The 17,695-nt window shown below is 27.3% G+C and overlaps 1 protein-coding gene and 1 long non-coding RNA gene across 2 annotated transcripts in view; one reads left to right on the forward strand and one right to left on the reverse strand.

Annotated features, from left to right (window-relative positions):
* LOC136987714 (uncharacterized) overlaps positions 1 to 17,695 on the reverse strand; it is a 45,497-nt gene that overhangs the window by 8,869 nt on the left and 18,933 nt on the right. The gene's annotated exons all lie outside the window — the stretch shown is intronic.
* On the forward strand, positions 269 to 14,624 carry LOC136987683 (carbonyl reductase [NADPH] 1-like). Its single transcript, XM_067285437.1, has 8 exons — positions 269 to 497; positions 1,229 to 1,310; positions 1,401 to 1,579; positions 2,238 to 2,350; positions 7,710 to 7,835; positions 8,027 to 8,168; positions 11,429 to 11,492; positions 14,058 to 14,624. Exons 1-8 carry the CDS (start codon positions 477 to 479, stop codon positions 14,171 to 14,173), a joined length of 843 nt encoding a protein of 280 aa, XP_067141538.1. The 5' UTR covers positions 269 to 476; the 3' UTR covers positions 14,174 to 14,624.

Consider the following 17,695-nt stretch of genomic DNA (forward strand, 5'->3'; position numbering starts at 1 on the left):
AGGGTTAAAATGATCCAAGCGGTCGTCTCAGTGTTAAGTAGCCAATAAATTTCTATGCGTGACAAGTTCGCCACCTTGTCTTAAAGCGGCAATTATTAATGAGTTGTTTTTTATTAAATTAATATTTTCTGGTTAATATTTCATAAAATAATACAATTCTGCAAAGTATAATAAAATTTCAAATGCTATAGAGTGCTTTATTAAGAAAAAAGCTTTGCGTGTGTCTACGATAACCTTGGCCTCATTTCCTCTTTCAATGTAAAGGTCTTACCTGTTGCCATAACAAAATAATGATATTGGCGCCATTCGTCACTGTTAAAAAGCTTAAACACTTCAGTTATCGAACGTCGTAGTTTTCGTTTAATTTTGATTTATTATCCATTTTTATTGAATTTGAGTAAAATTTAAAGTAGCGATTTAAGTATCGTTATTGAAAGTTATATTTCTCTAGCGATTTATTAAGAATTTCGATTCAAATGTCAACCAAAGTTGCCGTGGTAAGTTTTTCTAATCCAACGATATATTTCTGTTTCATGTGAAAAATAAGCGTATCGCTTTTCAATTAAGCACAAATACTTTTAATGCGAGAACGTTATTAAATCGTAAACCGAGTTTTAAATATTATCTCATGTGCGGCACGCTTGGATAGTCGCGTCCCTTTGCATCGCGCAAAAATTACATGATTCGCAATTAGTAGCGTGTGTTTTATTCATATTTAGAACATATAAATAATTAAAAGCACTTACATTTTTAGTAGGAGACAGTTAATGACCTTATTAAGTTCGTTAATCAACGATATGAGGTTGTTTTGTCGCAAGTTTGTTACGCGATAGAATTCTCTCCGTAATGCTAGATAAATAATAATAATCGCATAATAAAACTTGTTTTTAAATACACTTTAAAGAGAAAATCGTTTGACATACAAAATATATGCCGTAAGTTAACAAGAAATAGCGAGCAGTTGTGTTAACGACGTAAATAATGAAATCTTGTTAGCATTAATATTATATTACCAGCAAAATGTGTTGTTATGAGACTTGGCGTTCAATTATTAAAATTAAAAAGTTGAAAGAATAATTTTTCAGACGTAGTTTATTAATAAACTTAATTGCATTATCACTTAAGTGTTATGATCAATACCTAAGTTTAAATGAATTATATATACTGTAGTAATGTCTAACGTTCAAGTGAATATTTATTAAAAACACTTATCCTGTATGTATCTTAGGTAACAGGTGGAAACAAAGGAATTGGTTTTGCAATCGTTAAGGCACTTTGTCAGAAATTTGATGGACACGTTTATCTGACAGGTAAATATTAAAATTTGATAAATTTCATTCTATCTTTATACAAATATTTGTAAAAATGCTATCTATAACTTTATTAATTTTTTACTCCAGCAAGAGATGAACAGAGAGGAAAGGATGCTGTGAATAAACTTGAAAAATTGGGTCTAAAACCGAAATTTCATTTATTGAATATTAGTAATTTGGAAAGTATTCGCCAATTACGCGATTATTTGAAAGAAACCTACGACGGTTTAGACGTTTTGGTAAACAATGCTGGAATTGCTTATAAGGTATCCATTTAATTATAAATATACAAATATTCTGCGATTATAACATTGACCTGATTGTATGAACTTAACTAAAATTATTACAATTAATATATATATATATATATATATATATATATATAATATTAATATATAATATATATATATATATATATATATATATTTGTTACACAATACTTAATATATTAATTTATTTTGAAATGTTTTTGGACATAAATAAATAATTACATTTTGATTTACCTTTGTAGAATCCAACTAATGCTTAATGAAATTAATTAATGGGTAATTTATATAAAAATAAATTAGTTTATAATAATAAGTAATAAAGTTCATAAATAAATAAACAAGACTAAGATAATTTAAAAATAAAGTTATGTTATCGCTATAAAATATATTTGGAGTGTTAATGTTTGACTATTACGTTATACAATAAATATATAACTAATTATTTAGTGGCAATTAAATGTATTTATAATTTATAATCTTTATATTTATAATTATTTTATTGTTTGTAAGTCTTGTTAAAGTAAATTCTTCGATATTTTTTGATAACTTGAATGCAGAAATATTAAAATAGATTATAACGGAATTAATTAATTGAAATTTACAATGTATAGCTATTAATTGTTGTATATAATGTAAATTGATTTTTTCTTTTCAGATTGCTTCTACAGTTCCTTTCCATGAACAGGCAGAAAATACCATCGCTGTTAACTTTTTTGATACTTTGAACGTTTGCAACGAATTATTTCCGATTCTAAGACCACATTCTAGGTTAGTATGATATTTTGTATTATAAATTTTTATTAATATAATATTAATATCATATATTACATTAATATAAAAATATAGATCTCATATAATAATGTATTAAACTGCAGCTTATGATCAGTGAAAAATATCTTTCAAGTAAAAATATAAAAAGCAGGGGTGAAAGTTCACTTCACCATAAAAAAATTAATTACGGAAATCATCCGTACAGAAAATGTGGCGTTATGGAGATAGTATAAAAATCCAATCAAGCAAGTAGATTTAACAAGTGATCATAATAAAAGTACCCCTATTCAACGTTGTCTAAAACGATATTTAGTAGTCTAAATGCAACTAAATTTGGTATGGTGACATTTCAGAACATGCGGAAGACATTTCCGTAAAAACAAAAAATTAGTACTATAACTCGCCACTATGGCACTTTTGGCGCTGCAAGCAATAAATATTTTATTTACACTCGTAAGACACTCATATTATACAGAGACCTTAAAGGTAAAGGGGTGTGGTACTGCTCATGTGGTTCCAGTCTGAATGTATAAATAAACAATAAAAATATACATAGCCTATTTTGGATCAGTGTTTACGTCATTATGTTTGCTATTAGTGATAAAAATGCCGTTTCAAGCGTTATTTTACGGTTCTTACATTATGAAATACCCTGTATCAGAATACAGGGTAATTTCACAATGTAAGAAATAATATAGGGTAAATAATGTAAGAATCAAATTCGGAAAATTACTGTGATGAAAATAGCGACAGGATAGTAATAATGTTTATCGTAAAATATCCTTTTATACTCCAAGTTTCTTTTCAGCAGTATCAGTAGCTCATATTTTACCATACATTATTATCCAAACTGGAGAATAAAGAGTTAGTTAACAATTGGAGGGAAGATCGTTGGAAATTAGTTGATGAGGAGTTCTGGAGAAAGATATGGCAAGAAGACACATTTTCTTCAGATGTGTGTCAAATCATTGGTGGAGGCCACATTGAAAACTTGTAGATACTGACAAAACTTGATAAATTTCTCATATTTCACAACAAATTTCAAATCTATCTACAATGGTGTAATCACAATGGTGCCAAACTTGTTTACTACATTATGAAACACCCCTTAAAAGTAGTAGAATAAGTTTATAAGAACTTATTCTTCTTTAAGGATATCCGTAGCAGGAATCCGTCAAAAGGACTGTTTTATTTAATTAAAATAAAATCAATCAGCTCATGCGTTTATTTTTCTAAAACATTCCTTTTATTACAGATTTAAAAAAAAATTAGAGTAATTTAGTCCAAAAATAAAATGATTCTTAATTTTATTTTATTAATTAAATATCGTAAGTGTTCAAATTTATTAATGTTAAAAATTAATGCAAAAAATAATTTAATTAACGCGTAATTATTAAAAAAGAAGGAATTCAGGTTAGGGGATTGGGCCAAGGGTTGTTCTAACGGTTAAAAAAATTAATTGTTAGATGAAGCGACGTTTGTCACCATAACGCGCTTCATAAACTTGAACATTATTTGTTTGCCATTCTGCCAGGTCTGAACCACTATGCCTTTCTCAAATCTCGCCAGTGGCATCATCTACAGGGTAAGAGCTTTAATTAATTCGATACTTGAACCATGTTCGTACTTTCAGCCATTCTCTCAAACGAAGCTGGACAGTATTTGAGGCTTATTAAATTAATATGTAGATATTTATTTCGTAATATGCAATATTGTTTTAATCAAAGCAATGCAAATTTATTGAACTTGGGAAAGAAAGGTTCACATAAATTAATTCTGACATGATAAAAGTTGTATGTTACTTAACAATGAAAGTCATTCCCAATAGTGCAGACAAACTCATCCGATATTATCTTTGACATGTTTGTGTATCACACGAAAACAGTAGTTATAATAGGAATGTTATGTATTTTGCGTTATGCTGTTCTATAAAAGACAAAACATAGCAGCGGAGATGTTGAAGTAGTTTTAGATTAATTATTTCTTCTTTTCCGCTTTCATTAGTATCATCTGCAATTGAAATTTTTTAGAATAATTTGAACTTTATATGCTTAAATGTATTATAAACGTAGGCTTTGTGCTAGATTTTCTATCATAAAATTACAAAATACCCTATTTAAATAAATTGTTTTTTAAAGTTTTAATTTATTTTAGACGAAAAAGAACTTTTTAGCAAATTTTATGTTCGTTGATATCTAAACGAAAATACAGCTTAAAAATATTTATTACAATTTTATTTAATATAATTCTATCTGTAAATAAATTATTAAACATTTATTTTTGTTACGTTTATATAGTTATGATTTTATCGGAGTATTTTGGTATATAGGGGCACTCATCTCTTGCATTTCGGCATTATTTTTTTTAATAAAAAAAAAACTAAGATATGTATTGGCGTTTACACAATTTAGAACGTAACAATATCAATTTCAAACTTTCACTGTTTTCAAAAATTTTTTCTTTTAAAGTACATTTTAGAACTGCAGAGTTTAACACATTGATTAAATTACAGTAATTGTAAACTTTACAATTTCTTTTAATAAATTAATAAAAATAAAGTATTTTCCTTTTTTAACAGTACGTCAATGTCATATAATTTATATTGTAATTATAAAATTTACTATGTAATATTTTAATTTTTTTGTATTTATATTTTAAGAAAATTATTAAAGCATCCTGGATATATAGATATATTGCATTTTGTCATAAACATAAATAATTTGCCATCACAAAATTAGCAGCGGGAATTTGTTTATATAAATATTTTTTTTTACAAAGCATAATTTATACTTTTATATTTGACAACGTGATTATTATATTACGAAGAGAAGAAGAGAAAATTCACATTTTTCAATTAATGTATGAAAATTATCATTATGTTTTTGATTGGGGAAGATTTAGAAATAAATATTTTATACTTCGAGAGATGATGGATGTTTTCCAAGACGTTATTGACGATGATGATAACTTTATCTTCGTTATTTTCAATAAGAACTTCTAAAATTGTTCATTTATTAAATGAAAAGAAATCGATTCTAAGATTATCCGAATTTTCTCCATTCATCAATGCCTAGATTCGAAGGAGTTAAGACAATAACTTTCAAATATATAACTATGCCTTTCCGATATCATTTCCTAATGTGGAGAAGCGAATAAATTAAAGTATCACATACACGAAAATTTACAATTATGTGAAAATAATAAAATATTAATATAACAAGTTCTCTTTCCGAATAGCACAAAATAAACTCAACAGAATTTGTAATCAATATTAGAATATTATTGACATAATATTCTAGAAAATAGATAGTAAACCAATATCAAAATCATTAATCTCATGTAATTACGTTTTAATATTGATGTAGTTAGTTTAGATCATGGGTTCCCAACCTTTTTCATGTATCGATCTTGTTTCCTCGTCGATCTCTTCAATATCTGAAACTGTAGATTCGAATAATTTCTGAATTTAAAAGTTTTTATTACGCGATCAAAAAATATTTCAAATAAGTAAGTAAATTCAAGAAATTATTTTAAAAATATTTTTCTATATTCATAATCATCATATTTCATTGGCAAATAATAAAAATAAATTTAAATGGTATATTAAAAACACATTAAAATAATACTAGGTTTACGTAGCTTTGAAAAATAATATCAATAGATACTTCGTATATGAAGATAGTTTTAAATTTCTTATCCCTCGCATAGTTCTATGTTTTAGTTATTTGAAATGAAAATTTTTTGTATTTTTTCGGTATTTTTATATACAAAAACAATTGAAGTTATAGACAAAATTCCAAACAACAAACACACATTTCTTAAGAAAATTGTTTTAAAAATATTTAACAAATTGTTATTAAATAATATACAGGGTGTTTCAAAAGTCACTATCTATTTCGGTGACAATAGATTTTTAAAAAAATGCTGTGATGTCATAAAGATGTGTATCTGTGGCTGTAAGCCATATTGTATGCTTTTGTCCTCCTGACAGTTGTTTTTTTTTTTTGTTCTTTGTAACTTCTAGAACTTTCTAATCTTCTTAATTCTTCTTTCTTGGTTTTTTCCTGAAACCCCCAGTACAATGAGTACGAGGTTATCCGAGAGCATACAAGGCGAAAGACACTTCGAGCACCTTTTGGTCTGGTGCTCGAGGAGTGAAAGGCTACTAATATTTTGTGGCATAAACTAAAATAAATACATTTTTCGCGTTTAAGCTAGTTTTTCGTAATTTGAATTATTTTTCAAAATAAATATTGTAATGACTTTCAATACACCCTGTATTACAGTTAACCAATCGTATTAATTATACAATTACTATTTGATTTACATAATTAAATTTTAATTATATAAAGCAATTTAAAACAGAAGATAATATTCAAAGAACATTAAAATTATTAAATGCGATATAAATTGAAATTTGTTTTTAAAAAATAAAGGCACAAAGAACATCATCACTTCGTCGTACGATTCTTTGATGTCTTCAGTTTTAACCGTAGAAGAAAATTCTTTTATACACTAATAATTTCAATAAATAAGCATTATTTTATTCAAAAATGGTAGTTAAACTGTTGTTTCGATAGTTTACACGTATGAAATAGATGCAGTCGTGATAAAGTTCATACAAACAATAAATCGATAGTGTAATCACTTATATTGTCGTCATGATGTCATTAATAATGATGTTGAAATTGCATCAGTGAGGACATTATTACTCATTTCATCAATCTTACTCGAATATCATCGGCTATGACGCCATCACTGGTGCAATTTTCATATTATTTTTAGAGTAATTCGTTAAGAATTAAGTATTATTATTTACTATTAAATTTACTAACTGAATTAAAAAAAAAAAAAACATTTTTTACTCTCATATCAAACATATATTTTCTTTTATCTCATGAAATTATCTATAAATAAAACCGAATTTACTACAATATATAGGCCTATATATATACATTTTTTTAGTTTTAATTATTTTATTGTATAGTGTAGTAAATATATCAATTTTAGTTATAACAACCATAAAGTGAATCCTAATGATAAAGAATTATGATAATGGATGTATTTAGCGCTTATTTATTAACATTTTTGTCATTACCACAATTTCCATAAATTTATGCGATTTTATTTCTAAATGTTTACTACATATGTTTACTATATGAAGAAGTTACTAAAATTATTTATTTATAATTTTTTGTGTATTTTGACAGGTTGGAATATATATTATATAAATAAAGTAACGAAAATTAATTTTTAATTTAAAAATGAAATAAAATAAAATATTTACAGTTAAAAACAAATAATTGTTAAAAGTAGATATACCATTTAACAAATTTGTTTTTTTTTTTTTATTTAGAGTTGTAAACATATCCAGTGTCTATGGAATGTTATCAAAAGTTGGCAACGAAGATATGCAGAAGAAATTTTCTTCTCCATCTTTAACCAAAGAAGAGTTATGCGTATTAATGAGAAAGTTTGTTCAGTAAGATCTTTAGATTTAAAAGCTTATATTTAATTTTCATAATTTGAAAATTTTCAAGTTGTTAGATTTCTGTTTTAAAACTATTGTATTGGTCATTTATGTATTTATTGTATAGTCATTTAAGTATTATAAAATTTCAATATGAATATATTTATTCAAACTTTTTTATTTCAATGTAAATTATTATATAGAGATGTAAAAGATGGCGTACACGAAAAGAATGGCTGGTCTAATTCAGCGTATTGGGTTTCTAAAGTAGGTGTTTCGACACTTACTTTTATTCAACAAAGAGAATTTAATGAAGATTCTCGTCCCGATTTGGTTGTAAATGCCGTAAGTACTTTTTAAAAAATATTTTCGTTGAATTATTTATTTTATCATGTTTCATATTTATTTTTGAAATGTCATTATTAAATATCGCAAATCTGATAATATACAACTAAAAATGTATTCGAATTTTTAAAATAAAATTTTTTAAAATATATAATTTATTTTGAATATTCTAGGACTATTTTATTTTTTAAAAATATTTTAGTAATTTTATTAGATTTTATTTTATTTTGACAAAATCTTAGAAACTTTCTATATTAGAAAGTTTCTACATGGACGTAAAAAGAAGGAATAAGCAAATTTCAAAATTACTTATTGAGTGCATAATACATTGAACTCTCCGTATTGTGCATAATCATTTTGATTTCTAAGAATAAATAATGATAAATTATTTTTTACGAATACTCCAGCAATAGAATTATGGATGAAACAGCTTCCTAAGGGCAAAGCCTTAAAGATTACATAAGAATATAATTTTTTAAAGTTATTTTTCCAATGCAAAAAGGCATCTAAATATATAATCTTTATACGGTAGTTTATTTTCATTTTACATAAAGGCTTACTCACATTTCAAGAAATCACAAACAAATTTACTGTTGTATTAAAAGAAAATAATTTTTAAATTCATAAATTATAAATATTTAAAGTGCATACAAATTTAAAATTAATAATTATAAATATTAACAATTCCTAATTAATTTTTTTAGCGGCAAAAAGCATTATTTAAGATTTATTTTCTTTATAATATTTTTAATGTATTCGTAAAATTCTAAAAATATTTGTAAAATGTATAAATTTTCGGAAGTTTTCAAATATTGTTTTCCTTATTGCCCGTTGAGAATTTCTTATTGAATCTGTGTATTATTTATGCTCTTTCGCAATTTATCATATTATTTTAAAAGAAAAAACATAGAATGTTTGGAAAGAGCATTGCAAAAATGAAACTGGGTTCGACGATTCACTCAGTTTCGCACCATTACAGTTATATTGAGGATTCTTTCTCTGGGATTACTTGAAGAAAAGGAGATAGCCTAAGCCACAGAGATAGCTATCCAAGTTAATTATTCCAATACAAGCCAAGCCATGAGTTAATTGCCACAAAACACAAAAGTTGTGCCAAAATGCTGAAGTACTTTTATGAGTCCGTCAGTCAATTGTTGGATGCACGCATGCATTGCAGAAGGATGGAGGAATTTTCAGCACTTCTTATAGTTTTTAAAAAATAGTGATGACTGTGTATTCAAAACAAACCATTCTATCAGTTTACTTTGTGTAAAAAAATAAACAAAAAGCTTTCAATTTTTTTTCTTTTTTTTGTATTTTTCATACTGTGGGTTTTTCTTTTTTTTTTTAACTCTTTCCGCCCTGTGGGCACTAAGAGGGCCTCTTTTAGTAGGCCCATTATGGGTTCGGCCAGGCCCACAATGGGGCGACCGGGTGGTGAGGGACGGGGCCCGACATATCCGAACGGACCACCCCCCGAAAAATTCCTGGGGATTTTTCGACCCGTTCGGATTCGATCCCGGGTCCCCCAGAGCGGTAGGCTACCACCTTGACCGCTCGGCCATCCGGCCTCATACTGTGGGGCAGAAACACACTGTCGTTTCAATTCCCAATATGTCCACAACGATGCTTTTGGTAATCACAGAATAATTTTTTACGTAATTTGCATCATACAACCCACAGTTTTATTTTTGCAATGCCTTTTGCAAACATCCAGTTTATTAGTTGAAGCTTGCACGACGCGGCTGTCGAACATTACTTAAAACGTCGAAAATAAAAGTCTTAAGTATGTTACGTGAGAGTTCTCAGGAATACATATGCATTCATGCATACATATGAACATACTTGAATATGCATTCACGCATGGTCATTTGTAAAATTTTTGTTTTGTGTATGCAAAATCATTTACAGTAAGACTCTGCTTAACACTGCCTCGATTAATGCTAATTCGATATAACGCGATCTGCTCAAAGCCTTAAAAAAGCTCAAAATTTACGCTGATTCAAATTATCGCGGAATTTTATTGATTTGTATATAATACGATTATTCCCAAACACGAACCAATCGGCAAAATTCGTCGTAGCGCTGTACTTTCTTTAAAACTAACTTAATGTTTGTTTGGTGCAATTTTGCATGGATACCATAGGCAATATCGATTTCGCTTGGCAAGAATTAACTGATAAATGAATGAACGAAGTATGGAAGAAGTTATGGTTGAAGGTATCCAAAAATTCTCAACGAGAAGAGCCTATCGCTGTATCGTTAGGTTAACCAAATTAGGTCAACCTAATCGATACAGCAGGACTAGGAGATGTAGACGAGCAGGATATTGAGGAGGTAATGCAGGTTTCTGGTGAGAGTCTTACCGACGACGACCTTCAAGAACTGACAGAACAAGGAATTCGTGTGGAACTGGAAAATAGAGATTCTGAAAATGAAGAATCCAAAGGATTTCTCTACATATTTCCTTAGTAAAAGTTTAGTAACAGGAACCGAAATCGTTGATCAAATTGTAACGAATGGTCCAGATTTTGAAAAGCGTGAAAAAGCAAAACGACGCGTTTTGGATGCGGTCTCCGGCTACCGTCATTTGCTTAAGGAAATAAAAAAAAAAAAAAAAAAAAAAAAAGCGACAAATGAAACTTCACGACTTTATTGTAAGAAAACAAGAATTTCAAAAAAGCCAAGACCTTCGTCACAAAAATGAACTTTATATTTCTGTGTGCGTATGTTCGTGTTATTTAACATATATTACTGTGTAAATTAACATAAAAATAACTTAAAATTAACGTAAAATTTGTTTATTTTTGATCGCGTGCTCATCTTTCCCTATTTACTCTATATTAAAATGACCCGGTTTGGCGCTTTGTCGTCTAGGAGCGTTAAACGGGGTCTTACTGTATTTTACTCTTAAAACAATAGAAAGCGTACTTAATAATGTTTCGGTCTTAATATCACAAAGCCAGTATATTTTCCTTAGTTGAAGTGGACACATTTTTCCAATTTATTTTTGTTAAGAATATAATTATAAATAATTTAAAATTATATATACAGTACGTACTGTATGTATGTATATAGTATATATGAATAAGTACGTATATTAACAATTTAACAATTCATTTAGAAAGACTTCTATGCGAATTTATTAGAATGCTATTATAATTTAAATATTGTGAAAAATTAAGTACAGTATAAAACTAATATCGATAAATATGATTTTCGTTTTTATTCTTAATATTTATAATATCTTATAATTCTAGGTTCATCCGGGAATTGTTGATACAGATATGACAAGTCACAAAGGTGAACTTACTCCAGAACAAGGTAAGTTTATTATATATTTTGATTTTTAACATTTCTTTGTTTAATGTAACAAAGTCGAATAAAATTAAAATTTTTAATAATTTACTCAATATTTATATTGCAAAATAATATTTTTAATTCTGTAATATATATGCGTAACGCTTTTTCAGCAATTATTTAGTGATAAATCTTATATGCATCAGAAATAAACAAATTTATGTTTTTTTCTTCTTTTCTTTCTTTAAACTAAACACTAGCATTTATTTTAATACCTCGTAAATTTAAACTGATTATCTGAGAATCGATATTTAATAATACTAAAATCTCGACAATCTGTAATATTTCTTTATTCTTCTTCGTTATTTTCATTGCAGTATATTAGTTTAATTAATATTTGAATATGGAGATTTACATATCAAACAATAAAAGCAAATATCTACTCGGTATATATTCCATTTATTAAAATTCAAGTAATAAATAATAACTATAATTCTATGTATTAAATTCAACTTCCATCTAGTAAATGTTCATTTTGTAAGACCGATAATTGTATAAAATATCAAATTATTCTGTAATAAATTCGCAATGGATCGAACTGAATTTATTTTAGCTTTATTTTAATAAAAATTTTTAAAAATTAAAATAAAACGGCATAAAAATAATCATTTTAAACTATCTAAAATAATAAATATTAATGACAAGAACTCAATAAGTGGGATAAGTAAAAATTTTCGTTACAAACAACATAAAAAGCTCTTAGTCTGGGCAGAAAAGAGTCCAAACACTAATTATCTGGCTAATAAGAAAAGGGCAAGAACTTTTCTGTCTAATATGCAATTTTCTTCGAATATAAAAGATAATCAGTGATAGGTAATATATCTTTATCGACAATAATCAACTACTATTACAATTAATTGAATACAATTTTATTCAATTTCAGTTTAATTTAATGGTTCAGAAAAGAATCAAAGAATTTGAATAAGTTGACTTTCATTTTTAGAAACTTAGTGTCTTAATTTAATTTTCTAAAATCAATAAATTAAATGACAACCAATGGATTACACATTAATCAGTAAGATATGTTTACACAGAGGAAGTTCGAGTAATTATGGCTTTAAATATATATAATTTGATGGTTTGTTAATTATCTAAATTTTTATATTAACCAGAAATAAAATCTTGTTTATTCCTAATGGATTCTTGTTGCATTTCATACTTATATAAAGCAGATAAATGAATAAAGTTAGCATTTGAAAATAATGAGTTTTAATTGTGGTGTATGTTGTTAGTTTATAAAACAGTAGTAACAGAAATATAATTGTGTTTCTTATTTCTTATATAAATATATTTGTGAATTTATCATAAAATATTTTCAGCTGGATTTTATGTGTATTTATACTAAAATTACTTTCAATTTTTTAAAAAAAAATATAGAATATAATGAGAATAATATCGAAAAATAGAACAAAAATTTAGTTACTTTCAATTAAATAGTATTATTATATACTTTTTAATAATATATTTTCATTTGCAGTTTCAATTAATATAAAGCATTTTTTGAGATAAGTATAAGATGTACTTACGATTTAAAAAAAGTCTAGCAACGAGTTGCATAACTTTTCCGGCAATAAAGTTAAAATTGTGCGTGGCACCGCCTATTATGAGATTTTATTTTAAAAAAAACTTTATAAATTATTAATTATTATTATAAAATGGCAAGAAACTTAATTTTGAGAGTAGAGATGAGTTTTATAAAAAAATTATAAATGGTAATAACGAGTAAAAGCTTCATCTCGATCTCACTTGAGATATAACACATGACCCCTATCTCCCCACCCTCTTGACCACCGCCAAAATGATAGCCTCAATTCGCCTAATGCATAAAATTTAAGAAATTTTGCAGAGGTTTGTGCATTAGGCGGATTGATCTCACTTTTTAGCTTAATTCCTGTGCAAAACGCACAGGAATTAAGCTAAAAAGTGAGATCAATCCGTGTGCGTTTTGCACAGGAATTATTAAGTTTAAAAGTAGGCGCCCTATATGCATATTAACATCCATACATACAGAAAAACCCCGAATTTTTTTTTGTATTTCTCGACGTTTCAACATCCCGAGTCTCAAAATGTTAAAACCTTGGGGATTATTTTTTGGCTGATCGTCATAATTTTCCTCTGTTATATATTAATATAATAGCCATTAAAGTAATATACAGTATTGAATGTTTTCTTTTTGCATCTGATCCTTTTGCTATCTATTTTGAACAATTAAAAATACATAGAATGATAATGATTATTTTTTTTAGTAAAAATAGCTTTAATTTATGAAGTAGGAAACACTATGAGCCTCGAAATTTTTCTGGGCCTTGGAAACATTTCCCAGCTCCTGCCTCCAGATAGTGTGAACCTGTTATATAATTTCATTATAAATTTTGATAAGATATAAAATAAGATTAATTATAAATTATCGAAACGATATCACTTTAATCAACAGAGTTAGCAAGATAATCAAATATTTAAGAATTAATTCCGAATTTTGAGGTTTTATATTGTTTATTATATTACAAATTACTGTTTTCATAAATTTAGGCGCAGAAGCTCCAGTATATCTTGCCTTACTTCCACCAAACGTAGAGAAACCAAGAGGACAATTTGTTTGGAATGACAAAACGATTGTCGATTGGAAACAACTTGCACCTTTATAAGCACGGTAATATCATAAATATTATATAATCTCGATCAAGATAACATTTAATGCTGAAAATTTCATTTTGTTTTAAAAATTACAAAAATTGTACGTAGTATACATATTATCATTAACTGAATATTATTAATACAAATGTAAGCTACATAAGGATAAAATTACTTCTACTTGAACTAGTAGAAAAGGCATAAATTCAAGCAGAATAAACTATAAATACTTTATTAGTCTTATTATACGAGATGTTATGTAAAAAAATGTAAACCAGGGAGACGCTTAATATTGTAAAAAATGAAACTCTTAAGAATTATTGGCTTCAACGCAGTATTTTTTTTTTTTTTACGAATTGTACCATTGACGTATCAGAAAGTGGACAGAAGCTCGCTTTTTTTGCTATATTTTGTATAAACAAAAACAATAATTCTATTTAAATATATTAATTTCGTTCCATACAATTTTGTTTCAATGGTTTCTTTTCAATTTAGAATTATTAAAGAGTCTGTTTTGACAATAATATAAAAACAGTTTTTTGAAAGCAACGAACGTGCTCAATCTTGTCCAACCTATGGGGCAAGATTGCGCATAGAGTAAAATAAGAGTGCGCAGTCCACAAAAATCACAGTGAAACTACCCTGTCCCTACACACTGAAAAAGAGGTGCATTGTTCATGCCACCATGAAAAACAATTTGAACAGTAAATTTAGTCTTCAATGGATGGTTCCACGTAACGTTTATTACACGTAGGGCAGAAAAGGATTTGATTGAAGGCGGATAGTTTGATAAGAGTAGTTTTACCTCGTAACTCACTTTTGCAGTTTTTTCTATAGCATAAGTTGCATATTTATGAATAAACAATGGGATGTTTTTATGAACCAATGGTGATGGAGAGCTATCGCAGGGCAAGAGAGTATGTGTGCAATCTTGCCCCACCGCGCTTTTACCCTCACAACAATACTTTATAACCTTGTTAATTAGTTTAAGCCTGACGATCGAACACATAAACACATACATATGGTTTACATGCCATAACTATGCTCACAATATTTTCAATCCACTTCCTAGCTTATTTTCCATTTCAATATTGCTCTCAATAAATGGAAACACATTCGTTGAAAAATAATACCGAATCGTACAAAAAATATTAATTTGTCTTCTTTCAAATTCGAGTGTTGCCAAAGTTGAAATCGCTGACTACATTGGTGACAACTACTGATACCGTGATCAAAAATTTAATTTCTAAATAAATAAACTGCGCATTTTTATCGCACGTGCGCTCTTGTCCCATTTTCCCTTATGTTGAATTTGTCTTCATCGTTCTATGATGACAATTTCCTGTTTCAATTTCCAATTTCCATTCTCTTAAAAGAGAAAATCATTTAGGTCATTTCAATAATTCGTAAAACATGAAATTTAAACTAAATAACAATATACTGTATATTAAATAAAAAGTGAAATTTTCCATATTTTCCGTTTTTATTTCAAAATGATCATTGGGAAATACGTGGTAAAACGGAATTGCTAACAAAATACTAACAAAAAGTCTAAAATTTTGAACAATCCAGAATTTTATAACAAGCTTTATAATAATGTTTTATTTTATTTAGTTTTTCCGTAAATATTTCGTGTTTTTCATACTTCATTTTAAAACATTTCAAGATTTTCTAGTCTGAATTTTTAAGCACCTGTATAAACAGAATCGATGATGAAACGAATTCTTACTTAATTAACCAGAACTGTGTAAATATGAAATAAATGAATTATAATTATAGTAAAAATAACTTTGTTGAACCTACATAGACTAGTCATTATTTCAGTTTTAGTATTGCATAAAAACAGCGACATAGAGACAAAATTTGGCACCTACAGAAAAAATAAGTAAAAATGCTTCGTACGCGACAAAAATAAAAATATGTTTCCAAAAGTACATAAATAATTGTCGTCGATTTCATAAGATAAAAAATATAGTAAAGCGTCGAAAATCCGGACTAATTTGAGCCGGAACCCATCCGGATTTTCAAATATGTAAGTTAACATTTTAATTGCTGTAAAATCCAAATACACTGTAATTTATTCAAGTTTAGATGCTCTAAGTTCAAGCTACTACTTCACAAGAAATGCAGAAATACGTATATTTGAAATATAATTTACAGAATCGCTACATTTAAACAAAAAATATACTGATCATAATTTCAAAATAAAAAATTTACGAATTCTTAATGAATGTTAGAATATCAACAACTCAAGACTGAAGGAACAACAATAAAATTACCATTGAAATACAGTAGTTAATATCCATTTTTTCATGGCCGAATCCGGACTTTTGACGTCCAGATTATCGACGTTTCTCCGTATATGTATATTGCCTATATATTAGTAAATTGGTATATTCGATAAATTGGCGCCTATGTCCAAGACCGTATTGGTCATACACTTGTTACACCACTACAAAAATATTCATCAAAATGTGAATTTATATGAAATTAATGTTCTATTTGTAAGTGTTCTCATAATTTTCATATAAAATGATATTTACGTTAAAAGTCATCACAGGATATACACTTATAATTTATAAAATGCATTTAAAAGTTTATATCTATAATATAAAAGTGGAAATTGCTATGCTACTCTTCAACAAAATAACACTTATGTGTATTTTATTTAAAAAATAATTCAAATAGTGTATAACTGATGTATATATCATGCGAATAAGCAACAAAATTAATATTACATCTCAGGAAAATGTCCCAAATTTAAAAAAATGTTGAAGTTCTATAAATATAAATTTTAAAATTGTCAAAAAAAATTAATACGAGTAAGAATTTCTTTGCTTTGTGAGACCGAATTAGAACCTGTTTGGATTTATCGAAGATATTGAGGCTTGGCAAACAGCTGCTGGAGCAATATGGCATAATCAAATGCCAAATTCTAAAATAACAATAGCAAAAAAGTATATACGGGAAGATGGGGCAGGATGAGGACTTTAAGGTTTGAAAAGTCATAAGATGGCAATCACTTTAATGAGAACAATAATTTTTTTTAATCTCAGCAATTACATTTGGTAATATATAATACAAAATTTAATTTTTGAAAAACATTTTTAAAAGCAAGAAAATTTAATATTTTAAAATTATATGTAAATGCACCATCTTGCCGCACCCATGGGGTAAGATGGGAATATTATTTTTATATACAAGGGCAAATTAAAATGGTTAAACTGTCCTTTTCTTCAATGTTGGCACAAGAACAGTGTGCCCATTTATCACAACGGCTACGTTTATTATTATTTTCCGAATAAATAAATATAAAAGTTTGAACTTACTCGTATTTACTTAACAGACGATACTGTCGCTTCGCGCATGCTCAGTTTCGCTATTTTGTAAGCAGACGATATTTTTTCGTGGAAAAATTTTTATTTCGATTGTTATCTTACATTTTATTTCTTGTTAAGATAGTATTTAAATTAAAAACATGTTTTCAGAAAAAAAAACGTAAAAACATAAATAATAAAGTAATACAGTATATACTG

This window comes from Centruroides vittatus, unplaced genomic scaffold (genome assembly GCF_030686945.1).
Source record: "Centruroides vittatus isolate TY-2023 unplaced genomic scaffold, ASM3068694v2 contig_1229, whole genome shotgun sequence".
Classification (NCBI taxonomy): Eukaryota; Metazoa; Arthropoda; class Arachnida; order Scorpiones; family Buthidae; genus Centruroides; species Centruroides vittatus.

What these genes read in the sequence shown, in the direction of transcription:
- LOC136987683 (XM_067285437.1), top strand. Translation starts at nt 477, where the DNA reads ATGTCAACCAAAGTTGCCGTG. An exon ending in TGTCAACCAAAGTTGCCGTG is followed by an intron (nt 498 to 1,228) that starts GTAAGTTTTTCT and finishes TATGTATCTTAG; the next exon opens with GTAACAGGTGGAAACAAAGG. An exon ending in CCGATTTGGTTGTAAATGCC is followed by an intron (nt 8,169 to 11,428) that starts GTAAGTACTTTT and finishes TTATAATTCTAG; the next exon opens with GTTCATCCGGGAATTGTTGA.